The sequence below is a fragment of the Electrophorus electricus genome, chromosome 4 (genome assembly GCF_013358815.1).
Source record: "Electrophorus electricus isolate fEleEle1 chromosome 4, fEleEle1.pri, whole genome shotgun sequence".
NCBI classification, from domain to species: domain Eukaryota; kingdom Metazoa; phylum Chordata; class Actinopteri; order Gymnotiformes; family Gymnotidae; genus Electrophorus; species Electrophorus electricus.
In genome coordinates, this window is record NC_049538.1 from 28456928 (window position 1) to 28481423 (window position 24496).

The 24496-nt window shown below is 37.0% G+C and overlaps 1 protein-coding gene across 1 annotated transcript in view; it reads right to left on the reverse strand.

Moving 5' to 3' along the window:
• Window positions 1-19997, reverse strand: part of chd2 (chromodomain helicase DNA binding protein 2) — a 31509-nt gene extending 11512 nt beyond the window's left edge. Inside the window, 19 exon segments of the mRNA XM_027004577.2 lie at window positions 130-219; window positions 346-562; window positions 897-1021; window positions 1290-1459; window positions 1716-1757; window positions 1889-1989; window positions 2213-2438; window positions 2630-2766; window positions 2929-3099; window positions 3571-3687; window positions 4461-4522; window positions 4862-4948; window positions 5729-5963; window positions 10478-10588; window positions 10935-12510; window positions 14513-14571; window positions 18180-18231; window positions 18358-18413; window positions 19834-19997. Coding sequence (XP_026860378.2) covers window positions 130-219; window positions 346-562; window positions 897-1021; window positions 1290-1459; window positions 1716-1757; window positions 1889-1989; window positions 2213-2438; window positions 2630-2766; window positions 2929-3099; window positions 3571-3687; window positions 4461-4522; window positions 4862-4948; window positions 5729-5963; window positions 10478-10539 — 1842 coding nt within the window. The 5' untranslated portion in view covers window positions 10540-10588; window positions 10935-12510; window positions 14513-14571; ... (1 more) ...; window positions 18358-18413; window positions 19834-19997.
• Between the last annotated feature and the right edge of the window lie 4499 nt (window positions 19998-24496).

The window sequence follows — 24496 nt, forward strand, 5'->3', positions numbered from 1 at the left end:
AAATCAACATGCTGTTGGGTCTATACGAGTCATTCACCGCTTTGGAACCCACTGAGATTCAAAAACCACACTGTACATATGTTTATAACAAGAGTGTACCTCGTTGTGGTAGTCATACTTTATTCTTACCTTATCTTTCAGTAGAATTTCATACGTGGTCAAAAGTGCATTGAACTTGATCCTTTTGGTCTGCTGGTGGATCCATTCATAGTCACGAATCTATTTGAAGGGCAAAAAATAAAATGCTGAAAAATCCATTACAGCATACCTCTAAGAACTGTACGGGTCAAGGCATAAAAGGAGCCAGACACTAGAATGGTGCACTGAGATCAAGCTGCATCATACCGTCTTCCTGCTCAAGACATCCCCAAGATAGACCACAACATTCATGTCAGGAGCCCAGGTGTTGAACTCCCGTTGCCAGGATGTGAGTGTAGACAGGGGCACAACCAAGAGGAAGGGCCCATACAGCTGATGCTGATGGAATAGGTAGGAGAGGAATGAAATGGTTTGGATGGTCTTCCCCAGGCCCATCTCATCAGCCAAGATAACACTGTTACACCTAAACGACACACAAGAGAGCCACATGACATTGGGATAAGAGGAAGTCAGTAGATAGACAGACAGAGCAAGCTTATGATCAAATCATACATTTTTCCTACATTTTAAAAAGTACATAGTATGCAAGGAACAATACATTTCACTGTACTTGTATACATTTTGAGGCAGTTGGCAAACTGAATGATAGGATGAATTATAAGAGTTACAATTATTTAAAAGCCCTCTGGACATCATTGGTTAAAGTGTAAAATACAGAGCCAATATTATGAAGACCTTATAGCATGAATCTAATAAAGGAACATAAATTTCATCTAAAAAGGTCTTTAAAAAGGTACCTGCACCAAGAGTGGGCTAGCCAGTTCAACCCATCTAACTGGTAGTCTCTCAGCTCCAAGTTTTCATCCCCGATGTAAGATGGCTGTTTCTTTAGTGCAACAAATCTAGGCCTCTGTTTTAACACCTTCAAGAGTTCAAAGCACAAGGAGAGTTTAGAAATGGCCCAAAATTGCCAGTGATGCATGACAGCTTTAAAAAAAAAAAAAAAAAAAAACTAATATGGATGTGAATGGTTAAAAAAACAAAAACAAAAAAAAAAAACAGATCCCATATAATTCACCCATCGTATTAAAGTATATGATGTGTTATATAATAATAATAATAACATGAAACAAAACTAAACTAAAACTTAATTCAGAGAAATTAATAGAAAGAGTGAAAAAGTCCCTCACCTTACAATCTTTGGAGGGGATAGTCTTCGAGACGTTCCTGTTGTTGAAGCTATCTATACAAGACTGGAACTTTTTTCCTATCAAGGCCCCATCTTCCCAAGTGCACTCCGCATAGGGCAAGCCCATCCACTTACACAAGTACTCAGGCTCACTGGAAGTCGTCTTATGAGCTGTTGTGAAAGGGAAAAATGATAAGACTCAAACAGATGTGTCCAATTATGCAGTAGCAGAAGTAAAATACAGCCTATGAGGAGTAAATATCAACTAAGCTGGTATTAAAGCACTGTGTATCAAAGAGCACTAATTTATGCCACACTCTAGTAAAGGGTAGTTAGAATTTTGCAGTTAAATCATGCTAACTGTTCTGCTTCCCTCTAGCTTTAACTGCCAGCAGTAATAATAATAAATTATGGACAAATCACTTACAGGGAAAATCTGAGGGCACTTGTGACTTTCCTGTTCTCACTGCTGTTAAAGTGACAAAAGAGAAAATTGAGATGGGTCTGTCCAAGTATAACATTATAAAGCAATTCACTTTATATTATTTCAAAAAGGTTTGCATACTGGCCCTTAATTTTAAATGTACAGGCAATACGCACCAATGACTCTTTCCACTATTTGAAATTGCTTGTTCAGATCAATGGTCAGCTCTTGCTGACAGTTGTAATATTCCAAATCCTCAGGTGATGCTTTTTTCAGCCTGCGAGAGATCCAATGCAGGAGTTACTCAAAACAAAGCAACTGAGACCTGCAAACTAACAAACCAACACTGCTGAAGGAAGCCTCTGTAATTTAAATATCAATTCTACTAAAATTTCTGGAGACCAAAGTCTTCTCAATGCATCTGTGACGGAGATTTGAAAAAAACAAACACTTCGCACTGGTGTACCTCATATAATCTAGGCACATTTAACACTACTCACCAAGCACTCAGCTCCTCATTCTTCTTTTTGAAGTTCTCCAACTTTTTCATTCCTTTCACCTTCTGCTGAGTGAGGGAGTCCATGCTCTCCCATGTGTTGTGGATGTAGGACCAGCCTTTCCATTTGATCAGGAAATGAGTCTCCCCTTCCTCCTTCTCTTGGTCAAAATCTGCTCCTGGGTCCCCATTGGCCTCCAAAGCATAGAGAGTTGTGGCAGCTCCGATAGCTGAGTACCGGGAAACACGGATTCAAGAAACCAACATAGATAACATGTGGGCTGAACATTCTGGATGTTACAAAATGCTAAATCTTTGAAAACGGTCCTTAAAAAAAAGATATGCATCTTTGAATACAAAAGATTTTAACTTTTAAATAATTGTAGGAATAATACATAGGGGAAAAAACAGATTTGGGCACCTCCTTTCCTGCCAATCCTGGTGTCCATGACCTTCTCAATGGTCTCACTGTCATCGTCCTGCATGTCTTCTGTCCCCTCAGCCATCTCGATCAGGTCATCAGAGTCAGTCTCAAAATCATTCTGGTCCTCTTTATAACTGCAGTCATATATCGCATAATTTCACATACTTGAGAGAGGGAGGAGACAGCAAAAGCCAAAGGTGAATCTGAAACAACTACCATCTGTACATGGCAGTCCTTGCTGAGTAAGATGTGGCTACAGCTGATCCAAATAGGGCATAAGGGAAGCTGGCCCGTACCTAACTTTGGTAGCTGCCCTGCGGCGTGTCTGTCTCTTTGGAGTATCTTCCTCGTCGTCGTCATCATCGTCGTCGTCATCATCTTCATCCTCCTCTGACGTCTCCTGCTTTCTTGGTTTCCGACCCTTCTGAGATTGATGCTGCTTGGTGGAAGAAGATTTGGTCTGGGGTCTGGAAAGGTTTCAAAAAAAGGCACGCACACAGACACACACAGGCAAATATTTTTCAACTACCACTCTGGGCCAATCAGCTGAGTGTCTGATTCCCTGTCCTCTGTAGAGCAGTGTAGCGACTTGTATTAGCACTCTCATTAGCCTGACTCGTGCCAGTGGCCTTGAGACAGCTTCAGTCAAACCAGCAACATTCAGAGCAAGAGTCAATCAGCCTGGAAGTTACTCGTGGAGCATAGAAAATTCACACCAGAATTTAAGGAGTCATGCAATGGACAAAAACAGCGGCATCCAAATTCACTTTAATCACTTCATACTTAATCACTGCCATGGGCATAGACTCCACAATTCGATCAAAATATTAGTTCAACTAAAATGTGTTAGTTGCTCAGTCCTCATTTAACCCTGTAGATATATTACATAATTAAGCTTCGGTGAGCTGTCTGAAGGCCAGGCTTCGCTACACTCTTACCTTCTAGCAGGAAGCCGTCTGGATCTAACTTTTATTTCTTCCTGCTCACTCTCTGAACTGCTGGCCTCTTCCTCATCCTCATCCTCGTCGTTTGAGTCATCATCTTTCCAGGTATTTCTTTTAACACAGAAATACCACAAATTCACCCATGGTGTCTAGCTTCAACTACTACACTGCCGTGCTGTTGATGAGGATGTGAACGTCATCCACCATACACAAAGCAGCACTCAGAAGCCAAAGGTCTGAGCTATGGATGGGCTAGATATTCTTACTCCATATCACACATACAACTCCCATCTGTTATGGCTCATATGTGTGTGTATTGTACCCCTAATTACATGAACTCATATGATTAGGCAGTCAAAACCACAACCCACCTACCCAAAGAAAGTTTCATTTAAATAAATAAATAGAATTTTTAAAAAACAAATAAAGTTTTGTTGACAAGAGTGACACTGTTGTTCATGCTATGACACTTACACACGTGGTTGTAATATTAATGTCATAATGAGACTTTCCAAATGTTTGTATCTCATTCTGAAGATACCAAATGACACAGGTCTGCTCATGACGTAAACATTTAGAAAGGATGAGTGAGTGAACTGCAGTTGTTCTCAAAATAAAGATATTAAAAGACACATAAATGCACACTGTATGGTCATATGAACCTTTAACACAATATGGCCAATACAGCAGTAATGAAGAATGATTCATTGTCACATAACATGCAATTTTGAAGTTCAATATGAAAATGATGCATTCATGTAAATAACTACTATGGACTGTTCCTAGAATGCAATACGGATATTACTTCAACACAATGAGATATACACAGGCAATAATGAATGTTTTGATAAGGCAGACACAAACATATCCCTGTCTTTACTCACTCTTTCTTTTTTTGCCGTGGTCCTTTCCTTTTGGGGCTCTCACTCTCAGACTCGCTGCTGCCCTGCAAACGGTTTAAAACAGACATTTCCGCTCTGGTCTAACAGTTCTGAACCAAAATATGACACTGATGTCAACTGCAAGTGGAAGTGAAACCACTAGATGGCATCCTACTACAATATTTCAGATAAGTGTCATGGTGGCTCTAAACTGATATTAAGTGTGAATCAGACATTCACAAAGCAAGACGGGCAAATTGTTCTCCATTACTTCTTGTTTACCCATATACATTTTGTTGGATTGGAGAAGAAATTAATAATTTCAGAGATCATCAGTACAAACTCATTGACCCCACACATGACAAAGAACACACAGATGACCAAGGAACAGATGGAAGGCCAACCTCTGCTCCAATATTCAGACGAGCAGGTTCATGCCGGCTCCGATTAGACCTTCTAACGCCGTAAACATCTGGATGCTCCTCCCACATCTGTAAACACAAGGGCAAAAAACATCTTTCCATTTCTTTTACGATCTTCTTGGTTCCAGTGCTGGGTACTCTCTTATTAACATCTGCCCTCTATGGAAGACATTTAGGTTACAAAACTAGTATAATTTGAATGAACCTAATTAGACAGACTTTACTAGCACAAGTCACAAGGTGATTTAGCTACTCTCTAACTGCAGTTACAGTCAACAGTTAATGCCAACTGATTTTGGCTGTTCTTTAATCTTCAGCCCCCTACAGTTATCAATTTGTTTAAGAGCATGTATAAAAAAGTTGGTGAATGTTTTTCACTTCCAATTTATCATTTTCAAAATGATTTTAGGTAGACCTTACACAAGAGGTCACTATATAAAGACCACAAAGCTCTCAGCCAAATAAGCTACTCAAAAAAACCACCAGAAAGAACCAATTCTCTACTCAAACTTTAATCAAGTACTTGAACATGGTTAGTGATGAAGTGCAAATTCAGGTGAAAAGTAACAAGTAAAATTCTACGTGAACACTGGTAGAAGATGCAAGCCGTTCCTGGTTAAATTTGTGGCCCAGTATCTGCCGAGCAGTCAGTAAAGCATTGCTTACAGTTGGTTCCTGGTACTGGTACAGTATTTCAAATAAACAGACCTAGTCCGTGGTCCAATTCTACTGGGGGAAAAATATTACATTCACAGCTCTGCCTAAATGAACTGATTGAGGGTAAAACTAGAGAAGAATGGGGTTCCGAGACCAAGATGTGGACAGAAATCTTGCCTCTTGTACCGTTACCTTCTTCACGTCGGCCAGGCTGTCTTTCTTTTTCACCCGTTTTTGCTTGACCTCAGCAATAGTCTGGCGGGACTTTGACCCGGTAGATCCGCTCTCCGATTCCGAGCGGCTCTCCGAATCAGATGTGCTGTTGGACTCGGAATGGTGTGAGCGTGCCTGCTCGCTGCCTTGCTCGCTCTCTGACTGACTTCCAGACTCAGAGCCAGAATGGTTCGACTCCTCCGAGGCCGAATTGCTATAACATCAAAGACGAGCATGCTCAAAACCCAGGGTGAAAGAAATTCATTTAAGCAGTTATTGTGCACAAACCAAGTGGTGGATACAGGAATACCAATGAAACATAACGCTATCGTGACCAAAATTTTAATAAGGCTATTTGTTAAGAATATTACTATTTAATTGCAACATTTTGGGTGAGAGTGAAGTGTCCATTAATGGGCTAATAAATCATAACACAATTTGACATTTTACAGCATTTGGCAGATGCTCTTTTCCAGAGTGACTTACATGCTTATCACTATGACAGTATGTGTGACCTGACCTTGGTTTTACTAGGGCTTTGCTCTACAGTCTCTACCAAAAAAAAAACCTTTCATGTTCCCTCCAGAAATTTCTAGCGCTATACTATCTCACAGGGGCTCAGAAACAATACAGATCTTCTTCCTTCAGTTCTTTAATAATACCTAAATCATCATGCAGAAATGTATACTCCAACAACCACTTTCATGTGGTCTGTGTTTTTGGGTTTGGGTTTTTTGGCCGGGTGGGTGGAGGAATAGATTATTCAGCATATTAATCATCACTCATGCTAGTAATGAACCACTGACTTCAAACTATTCACAAATCACTCTAGTTCACTAGACCTAAACCAGTGCAATTTAGCAACAGGACACCCTTGCAAAATGTCCTGATCAACCATCCTACCAGAAGGCAAAAAATGTAGCCTACACTTCGGTTTCAGCCAATCCCACTTTAAGCAACACAAATTTAAGATAGCACCAAGTGAAAATGTAATCAATTATGAGTGTGTTATCACTATCTTTAATGGTCTTGTAACTATGCCTAGTTATAAAGTTTGCAATGTTCTGGAAATAGCTGCTAATTTGTTGAATAATGTGTTGATTTAAATGAGCTCCAGATATTACTGTTATTATTTATCTTTACAGCATTTAGCTGACACTTTTATCCAAAGCCAACTTACAATTATAACTGAGTGCAACTTGAACAATTGAGGGTTAAGGGCCTTGCTCAGGGGCAATTTGTCAGTGGTGAGGCTTGAACCAGCAACCTTCCAATTGCAAATCAAGTACCTTAACCACTGAGCTACCACTGCCCTTTACAAATAGAAAAAATTACCTATGTAATTTTAAATTAGGGCATCACTGATTTTCAGGATAGCCAGCCTATTACGCTTATTGGGCTTTATTGCTATAACATGAATATTAAAATAGACTGTTCATGAGAATAGCCCATCATGACTGCACACACAATTGCACTGATATTTTCAGAAATTTCAGGAATCCAGTCACGTTACAATTTAGTAATTTTAAGGTAATAGATACTTACCACAGATATCTTATGTGCAAGTGGATGAATACTCGTACCACCAGTTTCAGTATAAAAATGTTCCAAAAATATCAGCCTTAAGATATCAACTTTGCTGTTACTTGAAATTTAATTAAAATTTCACAATGTTTAGAATACAGGAAAATCTGAGAGGTGGAGGTTAGAACTGTCCCTTTCAACTGATACTCCTATAAGACTAATGCCACAGAACTGGATAACGAGCTTTGACTGAGAGTCTGTTGCATAGTCTAAAAGGACATGTCCCTTTAAATGCATGAACAGGAAACTGTTGAACCCTCACAAGTAAAACAATGTCCTTAGACCAGGTTATTTCATATATTGCTGTCATTTACTGAACTCACAATATATTAAGTAGCTGAACAATCAAAAGTCGTTTAATAAAATTAGTATTATATACAATTGTATGATAAATAATTAAAAGTTATTAGGTCTAACCACTCCACATTAAAGCATACCTTTAATTCAAATTAAGTTAAAAACAGCATCTCAATTAATGAGCTTTTATAAACTTCCAACACCACATAGTGAAGGAAAGCAGTGTTGGAAACTGCTCAGTATATTATTTGCCATGGGCAGTGCTACAGCTGCTGACAAAGCAGACATGCCAACTAGCCAGACTGTCCTTTTATGGTGGGTGACATCACAAATGGGTGGACCCAAGTATCTGAATTGTGGTTGGATGCTCTGTTGCTAGAGGAAGAGAACCAACCAAAATTCACCAGAGAAACTTCTGACCTCTAAAGCACTTCCTGTTCTCCCTTCCTGTAGTTCCATGCACCTTTTATGTAATGCTGTGTAACTCATACAAGCTATGCAGCACAAAGCAAGAGCCATTTTGTGACTTTTAAGTGGACTTTCAGCCATTTAGCGATGTAGCTCATATACCAATAAATGGTACATTGTATTTTCTTGAATGATTCTCATACTGAATACAAGTAAAAATTACACATTTAAAATTGTCTGGACTACCTTATTTTTGTTTTAACTTGTTGATAAATGTGTTAAGAAAATGGCTGCCAAAAGCTTACAACTGTTCAGTCACCTTGTTGAAGGGCAACATCTCATGACAGTGGTTCTTAGTTAATTGAAAAACGTTCCAACAAAACCCAAATAAAAGGAAGTGTCATGAGGAAAAAAAGTATATTCCCTTTCTCTAAAATGCATTTGTATTTATAAATAGTTCAAGAGCTTTAATAAACTACTTTCAACAGTGTCACAACTGTCAGTTTAAATACAAAAAGGTATTAGATAAAAGGAGTTGATCTAATATAATTTCAGCTAAAGCAACAACAAAGTAAATAACACAAATGCTCTTTGTCTTATTTTGCTCATACTTGTTCGTGTTTCTTAGACGTTTCCTCAAGCCTTCACAATTTACCAAGAAGGCACATTAGAATGAACATTTCATAAAAATGGGAAGACGTTTACTGTGTATGAACACCATCATTAGATCTACATATTCTTTTTATGTAGGGACCATAGAGACTTCAGTTATGAAGGTTCATTCATGACACAAAAAGGTCAAATATGTTCCAAGTACATCAAAAAAGTTCAGATCACATCCTCAATTACAAAATACTCCTGCCAATTTGAAAGTTCAGTAAACCTGCAATTGTTTATTAAACTCATTAGACTGACACACTGAACATTTTAGCACAGATACAGTATAACGAGAACATCATATTATACTTACAATAACAATCTGCTTTAGGAAAATGGATCAGATGCCATTGTCACCACTAAGCACACTGCACACAAGGTGGTGGTTGTTTGTGCCATCACTTAAATCGTTACCAGAAACATACATTTCCTTAAATCCACAAAATAATTGTCATTTCTGCCAATATTAGGAGGGGCATAATCATGGAAAGAAACAGTCATGTTAAAGTCCCATTAGTATGAACAGAATACCCTTCTAGGTAAGCACATATAAGGATTATGAAAATACCATTGTTGTAGTAAGGGATTGTAGTGCTTCCACTGTTGTTGAAGCTGTATGGCTATAGTAGAAATGATGCTTTTACATATTCCTACAAGTTTGTATTTTCCCTGACACACACACACACACACACACACACACACACACACACACACACACACACAGGGATGAAAGCTGGGGTATGACTGCAAGGCCTTCTGTTGTGTAGTACCCTGTAGAGGCCTGGCTCAAGAATGAAAGGCTTAGTCCCATCACTCAGCTGGCAGTTATGGGAGACTAAACATAAAACAGCACTTTGAGTCACTGATCCCCAAAATGCAAATTAAGTGAACTAACAATAAATCAATTAATAATAAAATGTATGGCTTGGGGAAAATGCAGATAAATATTAAGCATAAATCCTGAATGAAAAACTGCACAATTCACATGAGGCTGACAGACAGATGTAGATTCCAAAATAAGATGGGGCATACTGAACCCTTATAAAGTAGAACCCTCTTCTGTCAGTGCCCAAAATACAAACACATAATGTTCTACTTTCACAATGCCACTTAAGTTTCCACATAAAAAGAATAGCCCATCATATAAAACTAAATGTTATGGCGCTCTGCTCTGATTCAAATAAAATGCATCATAAACAACCTATTATACATGAATTTCATTTCATGACAACATTTAATCCAAATTGCTGAGCTTTATTCTAACATAACAATAAAAAACAGTAAGGCTCAGTGTAAGACCCAGCAAAGACTATAGCAAAACTTATATGCTATACCTACAACACTATTCCACTATTAGAATTATGTAAATCAAACATTGTCTCGCAATGGGAGAGTAAAACTGTTTTAATCACAGTAATGTTAGATATAAAATGGTGCAATGCAGTACAAAGTAATCAGACAAGGTCATTTAACATAATCACAAAGGGACCTGAAAATATGAGAAACCATATACTGTTTGAGTCAATTGAAAAATCAGAGTGTTGATGTTGATACACACTATAGGGCCAAATCCTTCTGACAGGCCTATAGGTGATATTCAATTTTGGTAATACCAGTAAAATTAGGGTGTGGCTATTCAACTGTCCCAAGGTCAATGATCTGAAACCACTACATTTCCTAGAAACTGTGGCTAAAATCTGTGCACAGGTGATCAACCATGCCTGTCAATGTAAACAATCAAGACATGTAAAAAGAAAAACAGGAAAATTTTAAGTATCATACCTTGAAACATTGCTTTGAGTCGAACCATCGTCCCCTTGTTTTTTGTTCTTGTTCTTCATCATCGTTTTGTCCTGACTTTTTGTTAATGATGATCTTTAGTCCAGGTATTAACTGTCAAAAGTTGAAAGTGGGGTGAACCATCATACAAGTCCCATCAACTTGCTTTTGCTTTAAGGATAGCAAAAGTCCTCCCGTTGCGACATAGGAAAAGAGCAGCATCGAAGGGCACATTTCAAAAATGTGTAACTGTATTTAAATATTAACCTCCAAATATGTAATTAAATGGCACCTGCTCGATAGTGAACGATGTCAAACAACATGCATTCAGATACATTCAATGCAACAGATCCAGCGAGCCACATGCATAAATTCTTACTGCGTCATCAGACAAAGGACGAATAAAAGATCATAAAATTAAAATACAATTGATCATACAAAATATACAATGTAAACATACCTATTCCATTGACAGGTAGGTAAATGTAGCAGTACATTCAAAGCCCCCCAAAAATGTCGGTTTATTACTTCGGCATCAAAAATAAAATATATAAATTTTCTATAGCGTCGGATGAAAATACAAAGCGTAATAAAATTAGAAAAGGAAATAAAGTAACAAAATCAACGATGGCCTTTTGAATGGAGAGTATCTAAAGCGCCGTGCACAGCGCACTAAAAATGGAGGACCGCCATGGCTGCCAGTGCAAGGCAGAGAAAACAACGACCGTCTCATCTACGCTAAAGCCGTACATTTTTTTCGACGAAACAAAGCCACAAAAAAACGACGCATAAACCTTTCTGCATTTCCGCACGAAACACACGAATAAATTCCGTTTAAATATGAGCCCTAACGCGAATTTAAAGTTCGTGAAAGTTGAGGGAGAAGTGCTACAGAGCCCAGCGAGCCTCGGCGCGTTTCCCTTCCCAAGGCTCATCCGCCATCTAAAGCTCCTTCCCAGCTCTGAGAGCTTAGTCTTTGATTGACGTTCTCTCCATTTACCCCGGATTCAGGTGATGTGCTAAAGACCCACCCCTTTTATTTTTGAACAAATAGTTCCATTGACACGTTGTGCCTTAAGATTTGATACCAACCTAAATGGACGGCACAGAAGCCTGAGCACACGTTAAAGCATTAGACATTAAGAGCACTTATTGTTTTATAGGGTGCATAAAATATTTCCCCAAGCCATCACTTCCTGCTCAGACAGGAAATGAGATATGAGGAGCCATTTTAGAGTGAGTTGGACTGTATAGGACACCATTTTAGAATACAACTAACTCTACAAAAGGTTTAATTCATGTTGAAAGTGAGAAAGCCTACTTTTTGTATCATCACGCTTACATATGCGCAATATTATTCAGGAAGTATTGCTGAAATCCATTGGCATAAATAGAGACAATTCCAAAGTACAAACTGACTTCTATTTCAATGTAATTTATTTAATAGACACAATGAGCCAAGATATGAATTTAGCCCTACAAAATTTCAACTTGGTGGATAGCACAGGCTATTGTGATTATAAATGTTGACGGTAATTGGGTGATAGTTATCCAATACAAGTTTATTTTTTGAAGCCAGGCTTAAGCATCATATGGGTGGAACCTGAATAGAGGATTCTATGGTAATAAATAAGATGCATGATTACTTTTTTAAGAAGAAAGGCTTAACTCAGTTTTTCGAGACGGACATAGTATTCCCATCCAATGAGAGCAAGTCGAAATTGTTCAAAAACTAAAATTTTATTTTGTTGGTTCAAAAACGGAATATTCAAATTTGAATTATACAGGCACATTTTTGCTGAAACAGAAGCATGGTTGCATGTTGTAACAAAAAACTATTAAACAGTAGAAAAACAAAATTCAGACACATTATAACAGGCAAAAAACACATGTACCATGGAAAGCAATATATATGTATATATATATATATATTTTTTTTTTTAAAGTTCGGTCTTTCCAAAATCCAAAAGCAAAAAACAGATCCGCCATCTTCCTGATAAAGCTGTAGTCTCCACTTGATTGTCCAGTAGGGGGTTCTTAATGAAATCAAAAAGGAGAAGGGAAAACATGTAAACCCCAAATACGCTTAGAAAGATGAAAGAGCTTTATATATATGAAAATTACCTACTGGTAACTAACCTAGTTATACCATTACGTGATGCATAAAGAGCATATTTGTTCAGAATCAGCACAACCAGAAACGGGAGTTAGCTAGCTTCATGTTATTTCGAGAAATTCGCCAAAAAAAAAATTCAACTGGAAAAGTAGTAGCCTAAACAAATATCTATTTAAAGCAGGACCAAAGATGATCAAAATGCTCAGTTTATATGCAAGTGTGGCAGTTTCTCACAGCCACATGTTAAAATTCTGCAATGGCATGCTATCCATTTATACCATACTAACTTTCACAAACAAAAAGATATGCATGTCCTCTCATGCATCTAGCTCCAATTACTAAACGTATATACTAAATTCACTGTAATACAGTTCCAAAAATGGGAAAAAATCTCAACAATGACAACCCACAACAATTCAGACTTAAATCTCAACACCACTTCTCTATCTGTTCGTGACAATTAGCTTAGCTTGATCTGAGACAACTAAAGCATTACACTTGTCACACCACAAAACATCCACATTTTAAGACATTTCTGGTTTGCTGCGTCACATGTCTGTCATTGGATTTTTCATAATGCATGTAATCGTTTTGGGTGGGATTTTTTTGGGGGGGGGGAGTCCTAACAAGTGACTGATGTTTCACTTAAAAATAAGACAGGACCTCTTATGTTTTTAAATAGAGTATGCTTTAAGTAAAACTCAGAAGAGAATAACGAAACTTCATGTTATACAAAATGCCTGTGTTCTCTTTTCATGAACACAAGCAATGAAGCTATTACATAGTATAACAACATTGTATACTTGGAAGTTTCAGACGGATGATATCAAAGGCCCATGGGTAATCAACATAACGTTCATTACATTTTATTTTTGATAAAGTTAGCACTGGTTCCCCCTCCCTACTACAAAGTTACAAGAGGTTTATTGCAAACTACGAATTGCAAAAAAAAAAACCCTAACACACCACAATCAACTGAATTCACTTAATGATGGTGTTTTTGACAGCAAGCTATCTATGCTAGCAGGAGGTTTTTCCATCCACAGGCAAAAATCTGACTTCCTAACAAGACCTAAATGAGTGTTTTGGGGGGGGGGGGGGGCAGGATTAATCTTATAGCACCATTCTATACAGCATATGTATCCAAAATATGAAAACCTATGTATGGGAATTAATAAAAAAAATTAATAAAAAAAACTAGGCACAGCAGCCCTGTATGACAGAGTGCAACACTGTCATCACGCATCATGTTGGCCTAATTTTAGACCAGAGAGATATGAAAAGTCAAATAAGAAGCAAGGGTTATCCATTTTAGAAAAGAAAATGCTGCTAGTTAAATGAAAGAATCGTGCCTGCACCTCCATAGGGTCAGGAAAAATGTGTAAAATGTTACACAAAAAGCAAGAATCGACTACCCACTGAGACAACATCAGTCTCATGCCTTTGATGGGGAATAAGGTCCATTTCAAGAGGTAGGGCACTGCCCCAAGAGGAATGCAGTAAAGCATATGCAGACATGGAAAAGTACAAATCCATTGAAAATGTACATGATCCTAAGAATACATCAGGAGAAAATGTCAGGGGTGAGGTGGCAGAGTAGATAAACTGCAGTAAAAGTTTAGAGTTGTGTCAGATAGAAACCTCTTTGTAGATAAATTACCAGCTATTACTACAGCAGACCCCCTTTTCCTTTTAACTGGTGATGTCTGCCCTTCCAGATCTCGACAGCCTTTAGAGTGCAAGAGAATGTTTTTTTAAATGAACTTTGTTTAGGATAAATTTGCTCAACTGGTATCTGATATCAAAGCCAAACTGCCCTCTTGTTTCTAGTGACAATTCCATAAGTGAACACCCCACTATGTTACAATGACAGACATATGACGCAACATAACAGGTACAAGGGCAACAGTGTGTGGACTTACCAAGCTGTCTTCTTTGCTTTTCTACAATCAGAACCACGTCCTCAAGCAGACCTCTTCTGCTAAAGGGGAAAAAACAGAACTACTTAAACTGAGCAGAAAATCCTGTACTCATAGAAAGTACATAAGTTACAACTGACGAGTTCCATCAGAGAATGGTCAAATGTTTAAGGAAGAAATTAATTAAATAAAGAGAAATGTGTAAAATATGTTACAGCATGACACACTGGAACTTCTAGTGGTAGATAAAAACTAGGATTAACCATATAATTATCAACCTCTCTATATATTTTCAAACTACAGTCATGTTAAATTGATGTTAGAAAGCCCCAATGTTATTGTGATAATGTAAAAATGTTTAGGATTCACTCCTCTCTCCATGATTAGTTACAAATGTCGTGCATCACCTCCATATAATATTTAAGTAAAGATTAGCAAAACTTGACAATGCACAATTTGACAAGCAGATGCAAAGCTATTTAGTTGATGAATAAGAAATGTGATGGATGAACTGAAATTAGACAACTTGTAATTTAATCGCAGTTGATCTTGTTTTCAGAATGCATATACAATAACTTGTTTGGACTGGGTCAGAATTAAAAAAAATATTTTTTGATGTAAACAAAATTTTATAGCCATTACTTAAATAGATGCTCTACGAAAAAAAAAATAAATCTCTAACTCAACCAGGTCTAGCTATATTAACCAATGAGAAAATCTCTACAAGAAGGCAGTCCTCCACACCTGACAATTGTTTTGGGTGTGCCCATAGTACATAGAAGAGTAGCAAAGCACTTAGCATGGATGTCATTGGAAGGAGGGGCTTTGGAGAATAGTTTGGATAGAGGGCGTTAGATTACAGGGCACAGATTCTTTCAGTGGCCAAGTCTGGGAGATGCTGGCAAGAGCTGTACAAATAGCTTACAGCTGCCTTAATTGAAAAATGATGTTAGTAGAGCTCATCACAAAGCTAAAACAATAGGATTCCTTTTAGGAACTGAAAGTTGTGAGTTTTTATTTGAACTCCACTATACACAAATACTACAATCTATGATCTCATTTAATATTAGAAGTTAAAAAATGCAAATACATTACAACCAGCTGTTCCAAGTGTTTTTATATTATATAAGATAGCCAAGATTACCATCACAATGTATAGTTCATTTATTCTTAAAAGCAGCTCACCTTTAAAAATTATTTTGGATATATGCTTTCAAGTTTTTATTGGACAGTGAAGCACATAGCACACAATTCTGCTTTTTTGCAACTAGTACCAAACTGTGTTCTGATGAGAAAACCATGTACAAATATCATGCAAATATTGTTCTCATCCAGCAATACTTTTTTTCCCTTTTTACTGATTTACATTTCCTCTACCCTATACCTCAAAGCACTTTTGTAACTACTCAATTGTCACACAACAGCATCTCCTCTCTTAGAAGACTATTGCTCCCATATATCTCTCCAATATGCATCAGGCATATTGAATTGTTTCAACAATTCATTTTTAACTGTGTGTAATCTGATGATGACACACTGCCTTTTCCCATATGCCTATATGATCAAGGAAAGGCTGTTATGCTTCCTAGACATTTCCATGGGCCCTTATCCATAAATGTTCTCAGCCTATGATGTAAGTATGCCTACTACCCTAGTTTAAGGCTCACAGAATGAATTTCCTACAAAGTCAAGTTTCAAATGTATAATGTCAAATGAATAAGATTTTAAATGCAAGCCATCACGTTTGTTTTGGGTTCCACACATACTGAATTCCAGAAAGAGGCTGGTAGACAGAATAACTTACAACCACTTGCTAAACGTACATTAATGCCTGCTTAAATCCCCACTCTATGCGTCATGAACATGACCAAAAAGACCTGCTCATTAGCTCATAGCTCTAGTTGTTACTTCGAGACTTTTTTTTACTTTTATCAACTGCAAATGAATGCTCAGTTGTGTACTTAAGTGAGAGTAAATTGTTTCCACTCTCAGAATGGTAATGTAAATAAATAAATAAATAAATAGAGATGCCAAAAATACATGAGACCATCTCAAACTTCTCAGTGCCCAATCTTCAACAACTGTTAATGATCAAATTTGTTATAATATAAATGCAGATGGCAGTATTCAGTAACATCAGAGGGTTTGAAATGCATGGAAAGATGGTTCATTAATTATAAAATGTTTACTCCAGAACTAGTGACCAGTATGGTAAAACAGCCTGCAAAACTTGGATATGAAAACTGACATTTAGCTTCTGACAGCAGTTTAAGGACCTAATTTAATTCAAACGGATAACAGGGACTTTTGCATAAGCATAATATTGCTGACAAAAGATGGCTCTCAACGATCCTATTTACACCTGGTCATTTTGTGTCTTGTACCTGGACTGAATCAAAATGGGATTGATTAAATGCATTTACTACATAGTCAAATGCAGCGGTACTTAGCCAGACTGAAGTCTGAATCCTTTTAACTCCCCAAAAAATCCGTTCATACGCCTAACCCAAATTCACGATTCTCTTTTCTTCTTGTGTTACACACAAATGTTACTTTGAGCTTGCAATTATTATGGTTTTTAATTTCCCCAAAGTTAGCATAAAGACATCAACTTTGGCACTTCCACTTAGAGGTAGTACTTGGATGCTTACATTATGTTATGTAATGTGAAGGCTAGGGGTTTTGAGTACAAAACATGGATCAGAGAGATGAGTACATTTACATTTGCATAACATCTGGTTTAAATGCATCTCTCTTGACCATCTCCTGAAGTGGTTTTGTGAGCAGATTTAAATCCTTTTTAAATGCTTCTTGGGTGTGTTTACACTTTTTAGTGGATATTCCAGATTCAGATATAATCCTGATATTTGCGGTGTGTGAAACAACCAAGTACAATGCTCAAAACCAATTAGTGATTTATATCAGCAAATGCTTTTTCACATTAAACTAATTTTTCCAAAGAAGACAGACATATGTACTAGACCATGTCCACTAATACTTAAAATACATCTCTGAAAACAGAAATGTTACAAGATTGTATGTTTCATAAAGCAATAACAGTTAATGGGATTGTATGTTTCATGACCAATATCCTACTACTAAATTGTATTGTTTTATTATGATTGTTTTGTCAGGAAATATGCACAAAATACATTTAAGAAGAGCCATTTTGCACCAGAGCTAATTCCAACAACCTAACAAGTGCAGTGGAAGGCTCCATATTTGGCAACAATTCATTTAATTATGATCAAATGTTTAGGTTTACACAGAAGAAATTATATTTAGCCATTATTTTCAAATACAAATTTGGCTTTCCCGCTGTGGGTGCCAACAAAGAAATTAGTGGCTAATAACCAGCCAACATGCTACCAAAGGCTAGTTACCAAAGCATATTCAAGAATCACTGTTTAGGAAATCCAGTAACACTCAAAATGATTTTGTTTCCATAATTTTTTTTTACTATCTTTATTGATGGATTACAATTTAGTTATCATTGTTCTTCGACCCTAAATGTGCATTCTGCATTTTTCTTCTTGTGATGGTTACTCAACCATTAACTCTTTATTGTTTTATTTACAAGTCAGCTATAGCCGAAGACAGAAATGGACCAGTGCTGATGGCGAGAACTTACTTATTCTTTTTTATGTCTATTTGCTTCTATAATACTTACAAGGAAACATTCGCGTCCATTTTCGTCATCATCTGAATTACAGATCGAAATCCTTTAAAGAGAAAAACAAAGTTTTGAGTATAGCTAAAATAAACCAAATTTACGATTTGATTTACAGCACACCCTAGTGGCTATAAAAAAGAAACAGCCTCGAATTAGGTGGGTGGGAGACCCTTACCTTGTCAGCAAATGGAACCAAATATTCTTCGATCTTTTATCCAGCTGTAACGATGCCTGTACACAAGATTTTTTCATATAATTAGCTTATTACAAGCAATTTTAGCCAATTGGAGTTTATTAAAATTAGGTAAAATGTTGTGCTAAAGCACTAATCAAATATAAATCAGATAAAGTGCTCTGGTGACAGCCTCACGCAAATTTTAGCTAAATGGGTTTAAAATCTTCATTGTGAAATGAATCAATGTAGGAATAATACATATGCTCTACACTAGCAAACCATTACAAAATCACCCTTTCCCCTTTTATGCCTAGATGTCTTTATATATTGTTCACACATATATTGTAATATTGTTCACATTCACACAAGTTGAATTGACATTCCATAGACAATCTTCATAATACTGGGTTTGTATATCCTGAATACTATCCTCAGGCTTTAGTAATTTAAATACATGTTAAGAAAACTAAGAACAAGTCAGTCTGCAAATAATTTACATTCAGTTTTCTTGTGTGGACATGACAATATATTAACATTTTCTATTAATTGAATAATTTTGGGGATTCTTAACACTCTGTACTCTACAAACGAAAAGAAAATTTACTTCACATTAAACTATGATCAAGACAAAGAAAAGGCAAGTTAAAGAACATTTTAATATAACAAGAAAAAGGTTCCTTTTCTGCACCACAAAGGGTTAAAAGCCAACACCCTATTATTTAAAATCGAAAAATACTACATAAATGTTAAAAGCACAATGAATGTAACTAACATATACACTGCATATCTCAAATGGAGAAAAAAACATTAAAGAAATAAATGCATAAAGATTTAATTTTTATGCAGATAACAACTGGATATAGCAACAAAATATAAAAATTACAGTTTGGTTCTAAATCTTACAGTAGTTGGAGCTACAGTGCCAGTATTGTTTGTATAACATAAAAAATAAAGGACATTTGAAGAAAAAAAATAATTTTACACTAATTAAAACAAGGTATATAAATAAAAAAATATTTTAAAAGCTTTCTTCTTAAAATACGCTTTCAAATCAACAGAATGATACCCCTAAATGTTCAAATAGTAGTTGCCGTACATCAGTTTGATTTTTTTAACAGCAATTTTAATTTCTAATTCATTTTTCCTTATACAGTTTTGGCAAGGACGTTTGTCCTCCCAAGGACAAAGCAAAATTTAACTGCGTAGTCAGTAAAATACCGTTTTATCTCCATTGCCAAGTTTTGAAATGTTCGCCATTTATAGCGACCAAACCAATGTTTTCCTATATAATTTCACGACTTAAATATCTCGATAGCTGTTAATTTAACCGACTAAAAATATTTCCTTACTTGGCGCTGTACTCATGATGGCCATTTTCACAACACCCCTCCGAACCTTCTTCACATCCACCATATTGGAACATCTTTAAACTCGCCTAACCGCCGTCTTTCACTTCACATCACAACAAAATCTTACCAAGGTCCAAAAGAGAAGTTCTGCCTCTTCATCTGAACACGAAGACAGCGTGCTTTTTCACGGATTTTTCCCTTTTCTTTGGGGACTTGTCGGCGAAACGTCGCCTCCCGGCCATCTCTGTCCGCCGCCTTCGCCTCGTCTCTCGCATCTAGCTTGCTCGCGCTGCGCCGTTGCCCTATTAGAGTGGGCTGCTCCGGGCGCGAGCGCAGACGACTTCCTCTTACTCTGGCATTCTGGGTAGAAGAAGCGATGCAGCCATTTCTGCCCTTAGTTACGGTGTCTCGGCCATTGTCGCTTGTAGCGAGCTTCGGGGTGAAGTTAAGAAGACCGTACACGAAAACTAAGATTGTAGGACAAGCAGTCCAGTGTTAAAGACGTATTAAAACTCTTACATGCCATCTTCAGATACATATGTGAGACCTGTAGTGCACGAATTCAAATAACCTCAAGAATATGTCATGCGTTTCTTTTAATGACGTTATTTCTTATAACTTGTTTAATTAGCAGTGGCCTAATAATTAGAAAATAAATGATGTAGTGTACCAGGGGAAGAAGCAACAGGTACTGTGCTGTACACGGGTTTATAGGAGATGTTGACGTAGGCTAGGCCTAGTAGATAAACCTGTCTCACTTCTCTTTCTTGACCTTAACAGTTGCGCAGAACATATTGCAACATGGCGCCCATGTTTTGTTGCAGGGAAATATAAACAATAGGCTACTAATATTGGCTTCACGTTGAGTGCATATTTAATTCATGTAATTGATTTAGGTAAAGGTCTCTTAGCAGAAACAAAGTAGGATTGGCTGTGTTTGCTGAGAGACCATTGTTTTTGTTTTTGTTTTGGTTTTGTGGTCTTTTGATGTATCTTCCAGTAATTTTAACTGTATACACATTTTTTCATTACTTGTGGCTGTTTGCAATACCACCTAACAAGACTGCCATTTTAAGTGTTTTGCTACATATATGTAAGATATAGGATCTCATCTTATAAATCTTATTTAAGGTAGGCCTATATTTTATGTTTATGATATACTACATTTTAGAAAAGAAAATGACATGTTTACACAAAACTTACAATTGTTTTTAATCTATTTTTCTCAGCTCCTTGTAAATTAAAAATGCTGTTGAGGTATCATTGGGGTTGTCATCTTATTAAAAAAATAAATGCATGAAAAAAAGATTTAAGTTGAATAAAATTAGTAATTATATATCATATTATTAGTTATATATATATATATATATATATATATATATATATATTCTATATTATTAGTAATAAGTAATTATAAACAGCTCTCACCACTCCTTCATCTGGATTTACTGGTATTGGAGGAACATTGTAGCATGAATAATCTGTGCTCAGATTCAGGTATGAGAACAAGGAAACTTTTTTTTTTCTTTACTGCTAGAGTGCATGCCACAGCTGGTATCTTAGCAACAGTACCAGGTTGAATCTATTCCATCCCCCACAAAAACCATGTTATATACGCAGTAGTGATATTGGATTTAATTAGATTTTTGGAATCCATTTGACCAATTGACCAATTAAATGTTGCACAGGTGAGGGGGATCTTAAAAATCCAAATTAATTCTACATGAAGTAGCCTAGCCTATTTGGCTGTGGGTTGTAATTTATACTTAGGCCTAGGTGCGTAAAGTAACTTAGCATGCTTTGACATCTCTTACTTGATTTTGTACCACGTTACCTATTATTCACATTTGTATCTTGAATGCATTTATAAACGGAGCCTGCCAGGGGTCACTAAGGAGAAATATTTGGAGAATAGGAAAATTTGTACCCAAGGTTTAGACATCCGTATTGCCTGACACACGTATGTCTGCGGTACTCACAGACATCGATGTGGCGAGAGAGTCCTGTCTGTTGATAGCTTTAAGACAACTGGGTCTTTTTGGCTCCAATTTGTGTTTTTGAATGTAACATTTTTAAATCAGGTTTTTTTTTTTTATCTTATTTGTCCTGAAACCTACCACACTACAGTTTGTGGCATATTTGTGGGTGTGGTGTAATGCATTCTTTCTCTATAGTATTTCTCTATAGCTAAGGGACACTACTATGTCTATTTTAAAAGCAGCGTATCTCGTTTAACCAGGAGCAGATTAAGCAAGCATTCGCCTGTTAGACCTGCAATTTAGCTTATCTTGTAGGCATTGTAGAAGTATGTCTGTGTTTTGTGTGATTGTTTCAAATTGCATCTGCATTTCACAAGGACAGAGATGTTTGCATAGGCTGTTATACTACTCTCCTTTTTTGAAGACAGAGCTATAGTTAGCTAGCGTTAGATAGCTCCCTTGTCTACTAGTTAAGTTACCTTAGTCAGCAGTGTATTTTTGACCATTCATTTGCTAAATGAAATTTAAAAAACTAAACTTTTAATTTTTGGCCCCAGGAGTGCCTATTATGCCCATCAAGTCTATTTTCAGTGGAAGCTTTCGTAAGAAAGTTTGTCACTATCCTAGATTTACAGTCTATCTAGAATAGTTGGACAAACATAAGCTCAGTTGTCCAATCTATCTTTTTTGGCTGGTGCTTTTATTTAAGGTTGTCCTTTTTATATTTTAACAATTTTGAGATGGTCTTACTTGCTTTTATTTCATTCCAATTTAATTGCAATGCTGTGTATGTCGGGATTAGCATGAGTATCCTAATCTGTGCTCAGAATCGGGTATGAAAACACGTTTCCAGTTGGTATAGAATCCTGCTGTCTGTCTTTTGACAGGAAATAGTAAGCGTGAACATGTCTCCTTTATTGGATGCCCATCACTGGCTTCCTGTACATTTTAGGATTACATTTAAGATGTATTATTTGTATATAAATGGTCTAGCTCCAGCCTATCTCTCAGATTTCTTAACTCCCTTACATCCCAGCAAGATCAGTCAAATCTTCTGACCATCTCTTATTGGTTGTACCCAAGTCGAGGCTGAAGCATAGAGGTGACCGAGCGTTTGCAGTAATGGGTCTTAAACTGGAATTTACTTCCTCCACCTTCTTGTTTTTAAATCTCGTCTTAAAACACGTTTTTATTATTTGGCTTTTAACTCAGTGTGCTAAAGTTTGATTTCTTAGTTGTCTCACAGATTCAAGATTTGGTCCTATCGTAGCGCCATAGTTAATTGTACAATAAAATGTGCACGCTCGGCACAGGCCCTGCGTTCTCTCATGATCCAATTTTAGTTTGTGTGCATCAGTATGATTAAAAGTAAGTTTGTTATTAATTGTAGTACTCCCATGAGCATTGTTGTTGTTGTTGTTGTTGTTGATATGTTAGAGATGGCAATGTTGGGTTAGTTAATTCATCTGTTTGCCTTAATCTAAATGCTAATATCAAGTACATGTAGACTCTCTTGCCGAAGCCTCCTGCTTTCAAAACCCACCATCCTCAGAGTTCCCACTGTATTTCATGTATAATTGTGTATTAATTAAAACGGATACATTGGGGAAATGGGGTCCAGACCATTTACATTTAGGGCATTTAGTGGATGCAGTGTGAAGAACAGAGAAGAACATTGATGATTGTCTTCCCTGGGACTTGAAAGATGGTGTTTTGAGTACTTGAAATTTAAAACTCAAGACATGGATTGGGCTTTAACTATTACCATTATATAGAGAAGGTCTGGTCTGTTCTTAGCTTTGTAGGCAAGCATCAGTTTTAAATCTGATGCAAGCAGCTACTGGAAGCATGTTACTGAGTAACATGAGTGACATCAGAAACATCAATGGAGTAACACGTGAGCTTCAGATAATTGAAGACTAACCAAGCTGCTGCATTCTGGAACAATTGTAGGGGTCTGATGGCCCATAGAGGAATACCAGCAAGTAGTGAGCTGCAGTAGTCAAGTCTTGAGATGACAAGAAACTGAACAAGCACCTGGGAGAAAGGGTCAAATCCTTTATAAGTTTCAAAGGAGAAACCTGCATGACCAGATCAGGTTTGAAACATTACTTTGATTATCCAAAGTTATACCAAGTATGTGTGCAGCTACAGATGGGGTTACCAGAGAGTTCGCGAAGGAAAAAATTAGGTGTACAAATGCTAGTTGTTGCTGGGGTTAAGCCTCAAGTGGTGAGCCGTCATCCATTAATCAATATCAGTCAGCAATGTTGAGATACAACTGGAAACCTGTGTCGGAAGGTGAAAAGGAAAGGATTAGTCGAGTGTCATCAGTATAGTGATTGGAGAATCCATGAGACAATATTACATCACGAAGAATGGAGGATAACCTAGCACACCAGTGGAGAGTCTGCGTGGAGTGGATGTAGATCCTCTCCATGTTACCTGATAGAACTGCCCCTCAATTTAACACCTTTCACTGTTTCACTTTTCATTTTTCACCCTATTGCCTTAGCCATATTGTCCCATCAGAAACTGTTTCTGGTTTCTTCCAGAGAATGCTAATAAAGTTGCTATAAAAATGCTATTAAAGCTTTGCCAGCAGCCTTATTTAAAACAGACAGTAAATGAGCCTGCAGTTTTCTCAGTCCACAGTCTACATATGTCCAGTTAACACCATGTCAGGAGAACCTGTTTTGTTTTAATACCATGAGTCAGCCTAAAGTGACTCAAATCGGGTTTTGTTGTTCCTCAGGACAGCGTGGACACAAATCCGACGTTGTCCAGATTTGAGTCACTTTATTGTGTGCT